Source organism: Crinia signifera, chromosome 1 (assembly GCF_055691185.1).
Source record: "Crinia signifera chromosome 1, ASM5569118v1, whole genome shotgun sequence".
NCBI lineage: Eukaryota > Metazoa > Chordata > Amphibia > Anura > Myobatrachidae > Crinia > Crinia signifera.
Window position 1 is genome coordinate 113,932,746 of NC_139217.1, and position 18,635 is coordinate 113,951,380.

The window sequence follows — 18,635 nt, forward strand, 5'->3', positions numbered from 1 at the left end:
GTCCTGCAACTACACGGAAGCGGGACCATTTTGTCTACAGCAAAAAGATAGACAACCATTAGGTAGACACTGCCATTAGGTCGAAAGTGTCTAGGTCGACAGTCAAAAGGTCGACATGGGTTTTTTCACAGTTTTTTTACCCAAATGTCCACACATTTGACATGGACACAGTTTGAAGTGAACCGCTGCGCTCGGCACACTATTTTATTCTCACACCTCGCCCTAGTGGATGGTGGGGCATGAAATACCGCCTGTCGGCACCAGGGCCGGCGCCACCACTAGGCAAATCTAGGCATTTGCCTAGGGCGCCGGCCACTGGAGGGCGGCATTTTGTGCTGCCCGGGTACCTGTCCTACGGCGCTGTCTATTTAAATCTGGCGGCGGAGGCAGCGGGGGTCCCTGCAGTCCATTAAAAATCACGAGCGCTATCCGCCGGGCTATGCGGAAGCGCTTCTAGTGTGAAAACTCTAGCAGCACGGCGCACGCTGATCTCAGCCAATCAGCGTGCTGCCAGTGTTTTCACACTAGAAGCGCTTCCGCATAGCCCGGCGGATAGCGCTCGTGATTTTTAATGGACTGCAGGGACCCCCGCTGCCTCCGCCGCCAGATTTAAATAGACAGCGCCGAACGACAGGTACCACCAACCCCCCCCGGCACCGGGGCGCCCCCACCCCGACTCGCCTGGGGCGCGGCACATATCAGCACAAAAAACAGTGAAAAACCCCATGTTGACCTTTTGACTGTCGACCTAGACACTGTCGACCTAATGGCAGTGTCGACCTTTTGGAATGTCGGCCTTTTGGCATGTCGACCTATTTGCTTGTCTAACTAATGGTGTCTACCTAATGGTTGTCTATCTTTTTGCTGTAGACAAATAGTCCGGATACCGCTAACTACAGTATAATGGGGCTCTCTGTACCTGCACAGTATAATAGGGCTCTCTGTACCTGCACAGGATAACTAGGCTATGTACCTGCAAAGGGTAATAGGGTTCTCGGTAGCTAGCTGCACATGATGGGTCTCTCTGTACCTGCGCAGGTTAGGGCTCCGTACACTGTAGTACCTGCAGCAGCCAGCACCGCCCCCTGCTCTGCGCATGTGCGGCTCGGGCTCTGCCAGAAGCAGCAGTCAGTGATACCAGCAGCACAGTCATACACACAGTCTGCCTGCAGCAGATACTGGAGCAGCTCCCTGGGGACGGAGTTTGGGTCCCTCTATCACCGGACGCAGTACTGCTGGATTATTGATTCCTCCTCCCGGTCCTCAGAAGACCCGTGGCCAGAGCTCGTCATCCCCTTATCCCCATGGAGGTGCAGGACGGACAGGTAAGGTCCATTGCTAGGATAAGAAGCGGTGCGTGTCAGGCTGGCAGGTGTGTGCGATACTTTTTCCTTAGCAGCGCTGTGCTCGCAGTACTCCCGGGTGCTTCCATGCTGCAGCCACTCGGCGCTGATCAGATACCGCTGTGGGGTACATGGTAGGTGCATGAGGACGGGGGTCTGGAGCTGCACCTGCACCGGCTCTCACACAGGAGATGCAGGGAGCCGGCTGCACGGCATTACTATGGTAATAAGGCTGTAGGTGCTGTTACAGGGTGTCCTGTGTACCTGCTACTGCTGGTGTGCAGGGTGTACCACCATCCTCCTGTGTTATGCCCATATATATCTATGTCTATGGGACTGCCAGCACAGCACATGCGGAGATGTAGGTGATGTGCTATCGGTTCCCTACAATGCCCCTGTGTGACCTGCAGCGGTGTCCGGGTACCAGCATGCTGGGGCACCGGCGACCCGCAGCCATGGTTCCCAATCTGCATTCCCCACTGAATCCAAGTAGGAGCTCTGCTATGCGGTCCCCCTGCTCCCAGCCATGGAGACTGGGGGAGGGCCGCTGGATGCTGACCGCCACCCAGGAGCATTCAGCGACAGGGCAGGCAAGTGACATCAGTCAGGGCTTGCATTGTAAGGTGAAGGGAGGGGATGGGAGAGAGTCTGGGCTGGGTGGGGGGAGGAGAGCTGGGCAGGGTGAGCTCATCCCGGCGGCGGCATTACTATAGCTAGTTCTCCCAGGATAATTGCCAGCAGCAACCTGTTGTGTAGCCTTCATCTGGGCTCCAGCACCTTCCCTCCCTGCAGCCGGTATCCGGGGAGCCTGTGCTGTCCCTGGCATGTTGGCAGTGTACAGACACATCTAGCTGCTCAGGTAAGCCCCCCCAGTATTGCCAGGGTATGAAGGGCCCACCGGGGGAATGCAGCAATAGGGGTCCATGTTTTGAGGCTTAACCCTTTTAGTGCCAAGTGAATTTGTCAAAATAGGTGTAAAAATTGGCAAACATTTTTATTCATCATAATGACTTGTAATGTTTTTTTTTTATTTGAATTTATTTAACAAATGTGAGCAACGCTAGGCATTTTTAGCGGATATGTTGCACACCTCTCACAGATTTTGGAACTCGGAGTGGTACTTCCTTATCTTTTTGCTGTAACTCTGCCCAACACACACACGTAAAATTAACAACCACAAGCGAGTGAAAGTTGGGAGCTATCTGTTCATCAGGAATGTGGTGTTTTTAGTCTTTTTCGTTTATCTATATTTATGTAGAGATTAAAAAGCAGCCATGCGATGGTATCTGCACATTCATAGTGAGAGTGCTTTTTATTATCAGGTATGTGTTATTTACCTCTGCGGTGTAATTGTTTGTTCTCCGCAAAAGTCTTTTTACACGAACAGGCTTTCACACAGACACTGACAGCTGATTAGTCTATGGCCCAACTGTTCTGCATAGAGTGTGTGTATTATATGTGTTCCTGCTGCCAGGATACAGCCTGAATCTAGAATAGGTTTTCCCAGATTATGGGTATTTGTATACTTGAGAACCTAAAACACTCTGATTATTTTTACCTGTTTCTGTTAAAATTAGTAAAGAAATAATCGTGTGCCAGAAAGTTTTTAAAGGATGCAAAATTGCAGAAAACAGGAGTACTGTAAAGGTAATTAAATGCTCTGGGGTTTCCTCCTATTTTTCAGTGTGGTAACATAGGAGAGATAATTGTTCAATAAGTAATTTAGACAAATACATTTTGTGTATGATTAAGGAAATCTGCATAACATGGGCTGTTGAGGTTATTTGAGAAACTTGGTGTATATACCTGTGGTGACAGGCAAGAATTAAAGAGGGAAGTGGGTGGGGTAGGTTTTGCATTACATATGTGATATTTGTCAGAAGTACAACATAAATGTCCCCAAGGTTTTGTAGTATTGGATATGCAGGTCTGTTTCTGTTCAGCTGCTGACTACAGAACTGATGCATTGATGAGAACCGTGCTTACAACAGGGATATTTCTATATTAATGTTGGACTATTTTTAAACACTGTTGGAGAGTCTCCCTCGCTGTACTACTGATTGTGGACAGTGTCCTGGGGTACTGATAGAGCTTCTACCTATTAAATCCTTTATTTTATTTTAGTCCATTCCCACATAGTAATTGAGTCGATTGCGTTTGCTAATCAGGATAAGTACTGTAGAACTGATTCTTAAAAACATCACGAAATTTGTAGGCTATTATTTTGTTTGTTTTTCAAAACAAAGGCGTCATAAGCAGCCAATCTACCTCATGACACATACAATGTATCTCTCCAGCAACTGGATCTGGGCAAACTGATTGGGTTTATAATGTAGAAATTGTATTAACCAATACAATTATTACAGCTATCACTATAGACAGTAATCAGAGCTGAGTGAGAATGGTAAGCAAGATGGCATCTATTTATCCACATAATCATTTTCATACATATGTCCTTTGCACATAAGGCTTAAGTCATAAGTAAAGGGTTAGATGAATTGTCCTGGGAGATAGGAATATGTGTTGTCTAGCATTGCCATACTGTATTGAAGCACTCTTCAGGTGATGCTACACTCAAGCTGGGCACACATTGTACTAGTGTTCATTCTAGCACCTGCCATCTTTGAAACCCCATGCAGTTCCTCTTCCCTGCCTGAGGTGTCGCTGCCTGCTGTGGTGTTTCTAGAACAGGTCTGGTTTACATATCAGTGCTGATATACTGACCACACTGTGCTAGAATTACTACAGCAAACAGCGACACCCCAGGCAGGGAAGAGGAATTGCTGTCCTAGTAGTGATCTGCAAGAAAGCTCATGAACTTCCAAAAAAGCTGTGATCATTCAATCAGACCAATTTATATGAGCTAAAAGGAATTGCTTGCACATTATGCAGTCCTCTATCAGATACTCTATTACTGGTGTATAATTGTACAGTGTGTGTGCCCAGCTTCAGTCTTAAAGGGCAGGATGGTAATATGCCAAAAGATCTAAACAATAATCTTGAAATCCCCTTAGGCCAAAACATTGTGGCTTTATTTTATTAGCGTCTGTTCCTTTTTTTTTCTTCTGGATTTGTTCAGTTTCTCTTACTAAGGTGTAGCGGTATTGTTCTCTCTTCACACGTTCTTTGGCTATGTGAACAAAAAGAGATTTAAAGAATTAACTTTGTTTTTCAAGTCACGGTAAAGTGTCATCTTGATGGTTTTTCCATTGTTTGTTCCACTACGCAGTCCCTCCCTGACTCTGCACTTGTTCCTTATCTGAAGGCAGGATGTTCTACATGGTTCTTACCTGCACAATCATTCATTTTTATTATGTAGCTGTGATGGCAGGAAGAGATGCCGCTGACTTTCAGTGGGTAACCTTTTTCCACTCTTTTTGTATTATTTGTTTGACATTTATTTGAGTGGGCTTTGCTTAAGCTGTCACACCTATGTCATGCTTATAGATCAAAGCAGACTTTTGATATCTTGACTTTACCTGCTCTTTATTTTTTTTTTTTATTAAAAGCTCTTTGAGAGCTCTAAAACAGGGCTGGCCCAAACCGGTCCTCGAGCTCTACCAACGGTCCACGTTTTCCAAATCACCTCACTGGTGCACAGATGTAGTCATTACTAACTGTCACATTTCAAATATGCTGCATTCATTCCTACTATAGTTCCACAGGTTGCCTGACACACACACACACACACACACACACACACACACACACACACGAACTGTTGGTAGATCTTGAGGACAGGTTTGTCCACCCCTGCTCTAAAATGTGCATGTTCTATATAGCCTTATACATTGTATCTATCGGGAAGTAAAGCCCACATCCCATAAAAGATGGGTACCCAGTCATTAGGTCGACAGTGTCTAGATCAGGGGTGGGCAATAAGCGGCTTCCAGTTGTTGATAAACTACACATTCCAGTATACCCTGTCTTAATTTGCTATTTGCCCATTTTGCCACTGATGCAAGGCATGCTGAGATGTGTAGTTCATCAACAGCCGGAGAGCCAATTATTGCCCACTCCTGGTCTAGATCGACCACTAATGCTCAACAGGCAAAAGTGATTTAAAAAACAAACAAAAAACCCAGACTTGTTGATACATTACCATCCCCGTGGGCATAGAGTTAGATCATAGTAGTGTGTAGCTCACAGTAAGTCACCGTGCCTGAAGCATGGTGAATAAACCGGTACACTAAGTCAGTGTCCATGTGGACTTATGTCGACATAGACACGAAAACCTCACGTTGACCTTTTTCCGTGTTAACCTTCTGCCTGTCAACCTAGAGACTATCGACCTAGACAATGTCTACGATTCATAACATGACCTTACGGATGTCGCAGAGAAAACTCTTCATCTAGATTCTATGTAAAGCCAAAGTGGTTTGTATGAGAATTATGTTGGTCATTTTAAAGTACATTCAGGGCAGAAGGCCGAGCTAGTTCTCACATCATACCCAATCTCCACTCCCAATAGATTGTAAGTGTCCAAGAGCAAGACACTTGCTTCCTGTGTATTAGTGTCCTCTTCTTGTTGCTACCTTGTATGCCGCTGGTTTATGTATGCGGTTTCCCGGCTGTGCAGTACTGCATGCCACAACAGAGCTTAGCAAATAATAAAAAATGATGAGGTTGCCACACATCCATGTCAATGTTGGCAAAGTAGGAAAAGTATAATTATTTAAACCACTTATCATGATGAAAGGTATCATTAATTAGCTAACGCCATGTAAAACTTTGACACAGTATTTGAAAATATCAGTGACCTGATTTAACAATCATTCCCAAAAATTGTAAATTGACACGTTCACATGTCGATGGTACCATAAAATAGGATTTTCTGTTATCTACTGTCTAACCCAGACATTCCCAACATCAGCCCTCGTGACACACTAAAGTTGGGTACACATTAATAGATATATCTACAGATGGCTCGAGCAGCGTGTTCTCCATTCATACTAGCCGCTCCATCGGAACTGACATCACAAGTGGGCGAGCGCATTTGCATGCATGTGCCCGCCCACTGAGCTGTCAACCACCAATGGCTCCTGGCATGGCTGTACTGGTGGTCAGCGGCTGTGTTTCAGAGGCGATGCAATATATCTGTGAATGACATTGTTCACAAATATATTTCTTGTACACACTGGCTGTACATCGATATATATGGTCCGTCCAATCAAACGGATGATATATCGGACAGTGTGTAGGCACCTTAACAGTGCAGGTTTTAGTTATATCTAGGCTGGAGCAAAGGTGGCTTAATTAGTACCTGAGAAATGTGGATTTAACCATCTGTGCTGAAGCCTGGTTATCACTACCTTGATTTAAGATCCCCAGAGCTTTTTCCTCTACAGTTCCTCTCAGGTTTTTCTATACTTCATTGGCTCCCAAGCTTGGTCCTCGCATTACTATAAAATATTCTAGTTTTAAGGATATCCATTGCCGAGCACAGATCATTATAATAAAATAAATTTAGGTACTAATTAAGTCACCTATGCACAAGGATGGATACTCTGGACTGTTAAGCCGGATACACACTAATAGATATATCTGAAGCTCAATAGATATATCTACAGACTGATTGGGCAGTGTGTTCTCCATACACACTGCCGATCCATCGGGACCAGCAACACAAATGGGTGGGCGCATTTCCATGCGTCTGACCATTGAGCTTTCAATCACAGCTAGTTCTGGTGCAGGTGTATGGCCGGTCAGGCAACTGGTGTGATGTCTGAGAATGACGCTGGCAATATATCATCCGTTCAATTGAACTGTTGTTATATCGGCCAGGGTGTACCCACCATTAAAGCGACTTCAGAACTGAGCTTGGAACCACTGCTCTTCATGCAGAATTACCACTGCAATCAATAGGGGGAAAAAAATCTGGATCAGTGCTTAGCAAATAACAGGGAGCCGGCAACCACATTTCTTATTGACTCACAGCACTTCACATTCTGGACTTCTGGGAAACTCTGCTATAGTGAAACTCAGCCCCAGGCTAGTCAATGCAGGGCTTGGTGCCTTTATGGTGAGGAGTCTACAAATAAAAACAGCATGTCCCCTCCTCTCCCAGAGGCTACCAATCATCACTAAAACCTTAGGGGTTCTCCAAACCCCTCTGGGCTATAGTGGCTAAAACAGAGCTTTTCTTATCTTATGTCTGGTCCTGTAGAGTATTTCATAGCTTTTGGCAAGAAACCTATTTGTCCTAAACAAAAACTTTCTTTGGCTAATTAAAAAACCTCTTCAATTGGCAGGTCTATATTCTTAACGGGCCGAAATCTAGAAAAGGTTTGTGGGAAAGTGACAATGTCATGCCCAACAGCTTGAATAGTTATTTTGCAGACAATTAAGCCCAACCCTTTCCCCACAGTCTTTCCACTTGTACCAAACTCTGTGTTTGTTCTTCTCCTCTTCTTGTTCTTTGGCAACATGTATGTAATGCTAATAAAGTATCATTCGTGCGTTTTTTTGTAAAGCCGAGAGAGTTGAGTCAAGTGGGAACAGAAGTTGTTTGTCCCATTAGATATTGCCAGTTGGAACTACAGGTGAATTGTATTTGCTCTGCCTGTATAGTAATTAACTCCATCATTAGGCAAAAAGATACTAATCAGTAAATTGAATGTTTCAAATGGACAAAGGGGAAGCCTATTTGTTTTAACAGGATACAAGTAATCAGGATTGTTTTTGACATTGTTTTGTTTTCTATTGTTTTTTGTTGTTGTTGGGGGGGGGGGGGTTATAGTATGCTACCACCAGTGCTTTTAAAGTATTAAAGTAATTTACCTTTTTGTTTGAAACCTTAATTTTTTGTTTTGGTTGCTGCCACACTAATTTTCTGTTGTTGTTGTTTTTAGTAAACTATTCACATTATGGCAATTGATTTCCGTTTGTCAGTAGTAACAGCAAGATAGGTCGCTCTGTGACCACACACGAAGATTTAGGGAAGATGAGCCCCCCCCCCCCAAGCTTGTATAACAAAGGCTGACAATATTGGATGTACAATACAGGCACAGGATGTAGGCTTCTATAACCAGATGTTTTAGATGTGTTTGCACTGTTTCTTAGGATAGAAAACTCCCACCTGTAAGCTGGCAATACCCACACATCAGCTATGCACAGATCAAGGCCACTTGCTGATTCTAAGTACCCATGTGAACAGCTGTGTTCCTATCCATCAGGAATGCTCACAAAAAAGGGGTTGAAATAATGAATTTAGAAATCAACTGTATTTACATAAGATGACACATTGTGTCAGATGTATTGAGTTTCAAAAAGAAATAAATGTGAGGGTGATTGAAAAGTGATAAATGTCAAGCAAATATGCTGTTAACTGTCTTGTTACAGTCAGTGATTAAAAATGACAGTTATGGGCTGCTTGGATGGACGTTTATCACCCTCGCAATTATCTCTTTTTAAGGCTTAACCCTTTGAGCGTCAACCTTTCTGAGAGATGCACAAAAATATCCGCTAAAAATGCCAACATTTGATTGGTAGGAAACTGGCTGCGGGATAGAGAACAGAGAGTGGTTGTAAATGGTGCAGTTTCAAATATGATACCTGTAATAAGTGGAGTGCCACAGGGTTCAGTGATAGGGACTCTTTTATTTAACATATTAATGATATTGGGGTGGGTATACTCAGTAATGTCTCAGTCACTTCAGAGCGATTTAAATAAACTTGATGAGTGTGCAAAAAAGTGGAAAATGGGGTTCAATGTGGATATAACCAGTATGCTAGTTCTAACCTAAACGGAGTGGCATTCGGTAAATCAGAATTGGAAAAGGATCTAGGAGTTCAAATAGACAACAATCTGGGGTGTAGTGCTCAGTGTCACATAGCTACTAAAAAGGCTAATAGGAAGGAAGGACTCTAGGACATGTGGGCAAGAGTTTAGACTAGAGGAAAGATTACGTACCTTTAAAAGAAAAAAAAACTTTTACTGTCAGGGCAGTAAAATTGTAGAACTCTATTCCTGGAGAAGTGGTGTTGGCAGAGACCATAAATTCTTTTTAAAAAAGGTTGGACAATCCTCTATTGGGCACAAACATCCAGGGGTACAAACAACCATTAAAAGCTGTATATAATTAAATCTGATTTCCGTTATATAAGGGAAGAAGCAAATAGATCATGCACTTTATTAGGATTGAACTTGATGGACGCAAGTTCAGCCTTAACTACGATGTAACATCTCTGTGAGAGATATGCAAAATATCCTCTAAAAATGCCAGTGTCGCTCACATTTGTTATATGAATTCAAATAAAAATGTGTTAAATAAAAAAAGATTATATTTCCTATAAAAGGTCCCTATGATGAATAAAAATGTTAGTTTGGCAAATTTTGACAACAGTTTTGACAAATTCACTTGGCACTCAAAGGGTTAATACATCTGCCCCATTGTCTTGTGATTACCCCTGTGTTTCAGTATACCTGATTTGGGCTTAGACAAGATGGGGTCCCAGAATAAAAAAATTAAAGCATGATACACATGAGACAAGGGCTCGCTATAGTTTACCAATGTTTACTTTGGATCCAATACTATATTTTAACTTGTGCTGCTAATGTGGTCACAACGGGAACCTTGATTCCCGGAAAATAAACCTGGGTACATACTGGAGCGACCACCAGTCTTTTTGACCATACTGACTATTTCCTTTGAGCTCAGAACCAACTTAATTGGCAATACCTGTGATTGTCTTAGAGGAAAACCAGTTTCATACCTAGATAACCTTGTAAGGTGTAACCATGTGAGTTGCAAGCAATTAATATGGTTAAATACAGCTTGGTACTCAGACATGCATGAACTGAGTCAACAAATATGTCATTTTTTTTTTTTTTTTTTAATTTCGCAATACCGTAGAGTAGCAACTTGTACTATAGATGGGTCGGTTTTTGTGTAATAAAACTGACATGTAGTAGCCCTATATCCTGTTGTAATTAATAGTTTTCACACCGCACTTTCTTTGCAGCCAAGCTTACAGGACTACAGGTGATTCAGTATATATGCATATGCAACTCTTTTGCAGCACTTGCAGGTGACATTGGTGCTAACTGAATGGTTACGGGGCATTTGCACATAGGCAAAGTATGGCAAGGGTGTTTAGAGGGCATGTAGACAGCATTTCGGGCTATGCAGAGTTGTGCATATGGGAAGATGTGCCTGTTTTTTCAAGTGGATCTCTTGTAGGTGTCGTTATGGCCGTTTTCACTCTTTTACTAACAAGACATTCTTTATTGAGAGGTCTTCAGGTAGTGCATCTGTATAAGCTATAACTGCATGTGGATTAAAGGTTGTTGATCCTGGACTTTAAGTCACATGAAGGAATCTCAAGTTACCTACTGAAAAGTGTGTGTTTCTTTTGTTTTTTACTGTATACATAATATGTGACTGAGGAAAGGCAGGTAGGTTTCCAGGATGAATGTGCTTGTCTACACACAACACTCATTTCTTACAAAGTTAAAGATTTACATCATGGGAAAGTGATCTTTCAGAGTTTATGCATTGTGTCACCTTTGCACCTACTGTCTTTCTACCATGCTCTACAAATCACAATACGTCAATGTATAACACAGCTGAAAGAGCACTGAAGGGAACTCTGTTTTTTTTTTGCATATGTTTTTCTTTTTTTTTTATTACTACAGTTATGAAATGTAGTTTACTGGATTTATACTGATTCAACAAAATCTGACCTAAATCTGATTTGGTTTTAATGTATACATATATTTATATGCGTTGAAAATAGATCAGTGTGTAATCTCTATAAAGTAGTTGCAAACACTATAATGTATAAACTATGCCCCTCTGTAACCCTGTACAATTGACATGGTTCTACTAAGCCAGAATTGCCAATTGGCACAAGTTGGCATGTCTATATCTCCTTAGTTTACTTGTCCGTAATAACCTCTTTTAGGCATGATTACACTTTCGACACTCACAAATTATTTTATTTTACAGGTTTTAAAAGTGGAGCATACATGTGATAAGTGAAGATCTGGACTTAGGATGCACTTATTTTGCTATGTATTGTACCATTGATGATGCACCATATGAAGAGAAGCCTGCATCAAGATGCATGTTATGAACTGTGTCTCCTTGGTCAATGATAAAGAGAATGGTGAGTGCAGTGTGGTCATCACAGAGTTAATGCTTGACCATCCATTGCCGGTACTAGCACCACCACCACCACCCCCTCCTCTTCCTCCACCACCACCCCCGCCGCCACCACCACCACCTTTCTTTAAAAATCATGGATCTCAGCCAGTACCACCACCTCCTCCAGGGGCTCCACCACCTCCCCTCTTTCTATACAATGGTAATAATGGACATAGCCACAACAATAAGAAGAAAAGACTGCGAAGTTTTTTCTGGAAAACCATACCTGAAGAGCAAGTAAGGGGTAAAGCCAACATTTGGACAATGGCTGCTAGGCAGCATCAGTATCAAATTGATGCAAAGACAATCGAGGAACTGTTTGGGCAACAAGAAGAAGGAAAGTCTGGAGTTGTCAAAAGACTCGGGAGCTCCAAATCCTCTTTCGGTGACACAAAGGATGAGGTAACTTTTTAATACCACTGCAAAATGTCTACTTTTATTTCTGTTGCATTTGTATTAAAGGAACGTCTGAGCACTTTATGTATTCTACCTTGGCATTTAGATATTTTTCTCTACGTATAACTAAAATCTTTTGAAATCTGTGACCAAGGTAGTAAGAGAGGGAACAATTTGGTTTTTACTAGTGATTTCTATGCAGATCAACCATTTCCCTTCAATGCTTTTGTCCACATATATATTTATACAAAGTCTCTGTCCTCAATCAGTGTGTAATTTATTGGCAGCCTGTGACCAAACTGTGCTTTTTTAGCATTGTAAAAATCATTTATATTCTCATTTAACTGGCTTTGTGCAGGGGAGCAGCTCTTCCGTACTTTATCCCTGTGTTCTTATTATGGTTCCACTTGTTGATGTTGTAAGGTAACAAAAGAATGTTAGTAATTGGGATGGAAGTGCAAGCAGACGTATGAGTTGGTAGTTTTCAAAACCTCAGTAGTTTGAAAAAGTTTTATCAGTGTGCATACTTTTGTTATTGTAAGGATGTCCTGATTAGGGCAATGGCGGTTTGGCATATATAATCTGGAGACCGCAGTTCTCTCCAATGCACAGAGCGATTTATTTGCTACATTTGTAACGGTAATGTCTCTCAATTGTCACAAGTCTCCCAGGAGTTCAGTATATTAGGTTGATATGATGCTCACTTTTACGGACAGACAATTCGACATGTAGACACGGATGAAATATGGGCACAATGTTGGTAAGGCAATTTTCAGTTAACCATAGCGGTAATGTCCACATTTTACTATGTGGATATGTCATTTTCAGATGTCGACATTTCCACCCATTGATATTCCGATATTAACCTATTGATTGTTGACATAACTGCATTCCCTCACACAGAGTTGATCCTAGTACATGCCTCCCAACTGTCCCGATTTGTGTGACCTTCCTGATTTTGAGGGCACTCTGCTCTGATCCATTTGGGCTGGATGAGTGGCAGGTATAACTAACTTGTTTACTGCTGCCCTGCACCATAAGGAGTGTGCTAAGGACACTGTTCAGTGTTCTAGCAGGTGATGAGAACATGGGTGTATACTATTAGACCATTCTAGCGCTGACAGGATCACTCAGTGCAGTATCATACTGTATATCTACTTTTCAACTCATACTTGGAGCCACAATCCTCTGAGTATTCAAATAGGTAACTAGAAGAAAAGTGGTTGTGGATAGATATGAGGAGTTGCCTGCTACAGGCCCATGTATGTCAATAGTGTTAATTCTAGCACCCGCTATCTTTGAAAACCCATGCAGTTCCTCTTCCCTGCCTGGGATGTCGCTGTCTGCTGTGGTGTTTCTAGCACAGGTCTGGTTTGCTTATCAGTGCTGATATACAGAAAACACTGTGTTAAAAGCACTACAGCAGACAGCGACACCCCAGGCAGGGAAGACGAACTGCATGGGTTTTCAAAGATAGCGGGTGCTAGAATGAACACTATGTCAACATGATATTTTTCCCACCATTGTTTTAAAAAGTGAAAATGAAGAATAATCAAGTTATTGCCTTGCAAGTGTGCCTGTTTTACATGTATATTTTGATTTCTATTTCTTTAAAATGGGTAAGGTATGGTGTAAACTTTGATTTCTCATCCATAATGGGGCCTACTCACTGTGCTGAGCTATTGCCAGGCATTTATTATCCAGCATGCTGGATAAATCTAGTAATTGCCGGTGTTGGGGGCCAGTATTCTCACTGGAGAACACTGGCCCTGACAGATCACTCAGCACACTGTGCTGGCACATTGTGGTAAGCTGAGTGATCTATCATCGCTCAGCATATCTCCCTATGTGTGGGCCCCATAGGTCCATGCAGATAAGACAGCTCTGTCTTTATTCCTACCCATACATCATAAAAATGAAGTCTGTTTGTCCGATTGACATAAACTCCAAAACCACTAAACCGATTGCAATTGTGTAGGTCATTTTGACAGGGAGGTTTTTCGTAAATTATCATCTCAGTTGGTCGTCTGGGTGGTCTATATATAGAAATCTGTGTCATGACAGAAATCCCACTAACCTAATTGGACAGACCAGATCACCGAACCATGCATTTCTTTCCCATTGATCGCACACCTGAACTACTTCCAACTGTCACCAAAACCCCATCACAGAAAAGAAGTACACCCCTGCCTTACTGACAGCAGTGCACCTCACCTCACTGACCGTTAAAATTTGACAAAATTACAACATAACTTACAGGATCTGACATCCGTCCTCACTAAAGATGACTGTTGCAATGTTGATCTGTTCAAAGAACATGAACAGGACAGTTTTTCTTCTACGATCCCCATGGCAGCCATAACACTGGGATATCCTCCCTCTCCTCTAGTTTAGACAGGATGTTTTTCTAGGGACCTCCCACCTGGTGGTATATAACCTCACTCCTCCCCTTCCTCCTTGTCTTTTTCTCCTGTCTCCTATCTAGTTTGGATAGGTAGGGAGTGTTCTTTTTCTTTCCAACTAGGGCTTACCTCTATCTCAGCATGGAGCTGAAAGGGGTGGCTCCCCAGGGGGAAGAAGAGTATCCGGGAGTGTGGCCTGTATAGAATCTTGCCCGTTGTATACTAGAACTTGGTACTTTTTAGGGAGCGTGGCCTTTATAGAGTCCTGCCCGTCTGTTTATTCGGCTGTAGCTGCCAAAACTGCACTGGAGCCACATTGAGGATTGCGGACGCCGAGAGTACCAAGCCACGATGGCACCAAGGGCCATTATGTATCTGTAGTTAACCAGGTGCTAAGAGCCACATGTCTGCTACTGAATGGCTGGAAATCCCTGCTGTGCAGCATGATCTTAGTACAGCAACAGCCAGGTGCCAGATGCTGTGTCGCGTCCATATTGCCAGCAATATATGCTGAAATCGCCCCCTCGTGTACGCGGCTTTAGTGTGTGCATGCAGCCTCTGCGCCTAAGAGAAATCCAGCTCCTTTCTCTGCATTTCTGTGATGACTGTGAGGAACAAGCTGCAGCTGTGCCTACTCAGCCTAATCTATTGCATTGGATCAGCAGGGTTATCAGAGGTTAAGATCTCAAGCTGGTTTTATCTATAGAAACATAGAATTTGACGGCAGATAAGAACCATTTGGCCCATCTAGTCTGCCCCTTTTTTTTACCCTTCAGGTAATCTCAACCCTTTTTAATCCTTATTTCTTTGTAAGGATTTTCATATGCCTATCTCAAGCATATGAAATTGTTCTACTGTCTTAGCCTCTACCACCTCTGATGGGAGGCTATTCCACTTATCCACTACCCTTTCTGTGAAGTAATTCTTTCTAACATTTCCCCTGAATCTACATACCTCCCAGTTTCAGTGCATGTCCTCGTGTTCTATTACTACTTTTCCTTTTGAAGAAAATTTCCCTCCTGTACTATGTTAAAACCCTTGATATATTTGAAGATTTCTATAATGTCCCCCCTTTCCCTTGTCTGCTCCAAACTATACATGTTAAGATCTTTTAGTCTATCCAGATAAGTTTTGTGATGTAGGCCATGCACCATTTTAGTTGCCCTTCTTTGTACACTCTCCAATGTATTTATATCCTTCTGAAGATATGGCCTCCAGAACTGGACACAGTATTCCAGATGAGGTTGTACCAATGACCTATACAGTGGCATTATTACGTCTTTCTTTCTGCTACTAATTCCTCTCCCTATGCAACCAAGCATCTGACTAGCCTTCCTCAATACTATGAAGGTGCTGTTTTTTTCCTGGTGAATAGATGTTTCCAGTTATGGATCTGGAGAGATAAAGTTACCAGGATGTTTAATGTCATTATGGTAGAAAGACCTACAGCCATACCACTCTGCATAGGCCCGATCCCTACAGCCATACCACTCTGCATATGCCTGATCACTACAGCCATACCACTCTGCATAGGCCCGATCCCTACAGCCCTACCACTCTGCATAGGCCCAATCTCATATGATCTTGGCAGCTAAGGAATGTTGGAGTAGAGGCTTTCCTATTCATTAAGTGATGAAGGGGTTAATCTCTAAGGAATGGCAGAACCTTGATAAAAAAGCAAGGAAAATGTATCCATGGTAGAACACTTGTATCCTATTTGGGAAGAACAAATCCTGAACTGCTGTAGATGTGCAAAATATCTGCTTAAAAAATGCACAGCTCGCATTTGTTTAAAAAATTATGTAAGCCAAACATTACAAGTCATTATGATGAATACAAATGATTTTGACTAATTAACTTGGCACTCAAAAGGTTAAAATTGGGTGTATCCATTTTCAGCATCTAGGGTTCTGAGTTTGGAGCTCTTATATGCATACTTATTTAGAGGATAGGAAAAATAAATCTTATAAATTCATCCGATCGATCTCTGCATAATTTTTGTGTAAAGCCTCTCTGGATGTGATATTGTTCTCAGCTTGGTCCAAGGCTGCTGGAGTTACTGCAAGAAGGGTATTGTGGTTACTTATGTGATGTGCAAAAAAAACCCCAACAGACTGGCTACTTTACCCTTGGAAGATTCTCTGCGACTTAGCTGGATGCTGTGATTCTTAAGCTTATGGGAAAGTCTGTCCGACTACCCCAGAAAGACAGAATAGATTCCTCTACCTAATGCTGGCGGCACATGAGACCAACTTTCCTCCAACCATCTAACTAGTTGCTTGGATGGAATAAAAATCTGGTACTGGATGGGAGCAAATGTAATATTTACTTCAGAAATTTGTTCCCAAAATCTGTAAAAGGACAAAAACTGTCGCTCATACACGGTACTGTAGTTGAACCTGTTTGATTTAAACAATTTGACTGAATGTTTTTGTCCATTTTTCTGGGTTTGTGAGCACATTTCTGATTGTCATTTGCTCTCATCCAGTACCATATTTTTATTCCATCCAAGCAACTAGTTGGCTGGTTGAAGGAAAGTTGGTCTCATGTGTGGCCAGCATAAATCATCCGGACAACAGTTGGAGGATGTCAAGAGCTATAGACCAGGCTGACAAGATAGCAGAAGATGATCTTTTGGAACATCACAACATTCTTTTCAGCAGTCATATAGGAAGAACCCAGATAATGTTAACAGCAGCTCTATTCTAGTAAGATTCTGGTTTCTGGCTTTTGTAGAAAAGTGTCAAATGTCTATTCATGACAAATGTGTCATTGGTGTAATTCAACAAGACTACAACATATCATTTCTACAGTATCTAAAGGGAAATGTGTGTTTTTTTTTGTTTTAATCAAGACTGCCAGGATGAGAATATCAAGGTGAATAGAATCGTTACCCAGAGAAAGGCCTTTACTCCAACCCGTCTTTAGTGAAGATAGGTACTGGAGGATTCAGAGTTACCGTATATACTCGAGTATAAGCCGACCCGAATATAAGCCGAGGCCCCTAATTTTGCCCCAAAAATCTGGGAAAACTTATTGACTCGAGTATAAGCCGGGACACACACACATACGGTATTACTGGTAGTATACATACAAACAGCGAAGAACTCACAACGTATACAAACAATGCTGACAAAAACACACAAATGGTATACACACAGTTGACACAGTCTGTGTCAACTGTGTGTATACCATTTGTGTGTTTTTGTCAGCATTATTTGTATACGTTGTGAGTTCTTCGCTGACAGGCATACACACACTTGCACAGTATACATACACACACAAACATGCTGTACTACACATACACACACACAGACATGCATAGTACACGTGTGTAAAAAAAACAACATAAAGGTACAGTAATTTATTACAGCACATACTGTACCCAGAGCCCCCTCAGTGTTCCTTCCCCCCCCACACCAGAATTTATTTTACTTTATTTAATACCTTTATTCAGGGTACCAGTTAATACTGGTACTTAATATGCAGGACGGAGCAGAGCAGAGGGAGCGGAGCACCAGGCAGGAAGTGTCAACCTCTGACACTCCTGCGTGTGTCCGGCCCCTGCTCTGTCCTGCTGCAGCACAGCGCCGACGGGAGAATGGCAAGGTAGGGAAGCCGGGGGAACGGGCGGCAGAGCGGGCGGGGGAGCCAGCGGGGGAGCCGGCAGCAGCAGTGCACAGCTCCGGCGCTTTGTGGTATGTCTGCGCCGGAGCTAGTGTTCCGCCGGCTCAGCGGAATGGGGCTAAATGCTATGAGCAGGCACTTGACTCGAGTATAAGCCGAGTAGGGTGTTTTCTGCCCATTAAATTGGGCAGAAAAACTCGGCTTATACTCGAGTATATACGGTACTTTGAATCTAAAGCTACATTGTCAGGGTAAGAAAATTCAGTCTGAGAGACATATACTGTACTGTATTAAATACCAGTCAGTCAAGAAGACAAGAAGTTCCTACAATTCTCTATACGGGACTGATGCTTCCTATTTACCTGCATATCATTGGCCTAGCTACATCGCCAAGAATATTTACAAAGTGTCTAATTACCTGGATCGCACATCTAGGAAATCAAAGTATTCAGATTTGCCATATTTAAACTATGTCCTGGTTGCAGCCAGTTCAGAAGCAGTTAAGTAATGATGTAATTAAGTTCCTGCAGTGCCATGGTTGGATCATAAACTTTGAGGTACTTTGGGTGTACATTGCGACACAGCGAAAAGTACTCTTTTTTTTATTTATTTTTTCAAAAGAAAGTTGTTCAAGGACCCAGAGTCTAACCTAGGTGCTGATAATTTTCTTTAAGGCTTGGTATCAAACTCCTAGGAAGGATGAAGATGAGAAGTTGGAG

General features: G+C 42.5%; 1 protein-coding gene across 2 annotated transcripts in view; it reads left to right on the forward strand.

The window, feature by feature from the left end:
- Positions 1-1,087: 1,087 nt before the first annotated feature.
- The window catches only part of FHDC1 (FH2 domain containing 1), a 44,023-nt gene continuing 26,475 nt past the window's right edge, over positions 1,088-18,635 (forward strand). The window contains exons 1-2 of one of the 2 annotated variants that reach the window (XM_083171832.1): positions 1,088-1,325; positions 11,294-11,893. In XM_083171832.1, coding sequence (XP_083027958.1) covers positions 11,408-11,893 — 486 coding nt within the window. In that variant the 5' untranslated portion in view covers positions 1,088-1,325; positions 11,294-11,407. Of the gene's footprint in view, positions 1,326-2,047; positions 2,203-11,293; positions 11,894-18,635 lie in introns of those variants that run through there. The other variant, XM_083171840.1, reaches the window with a different exon arrangement.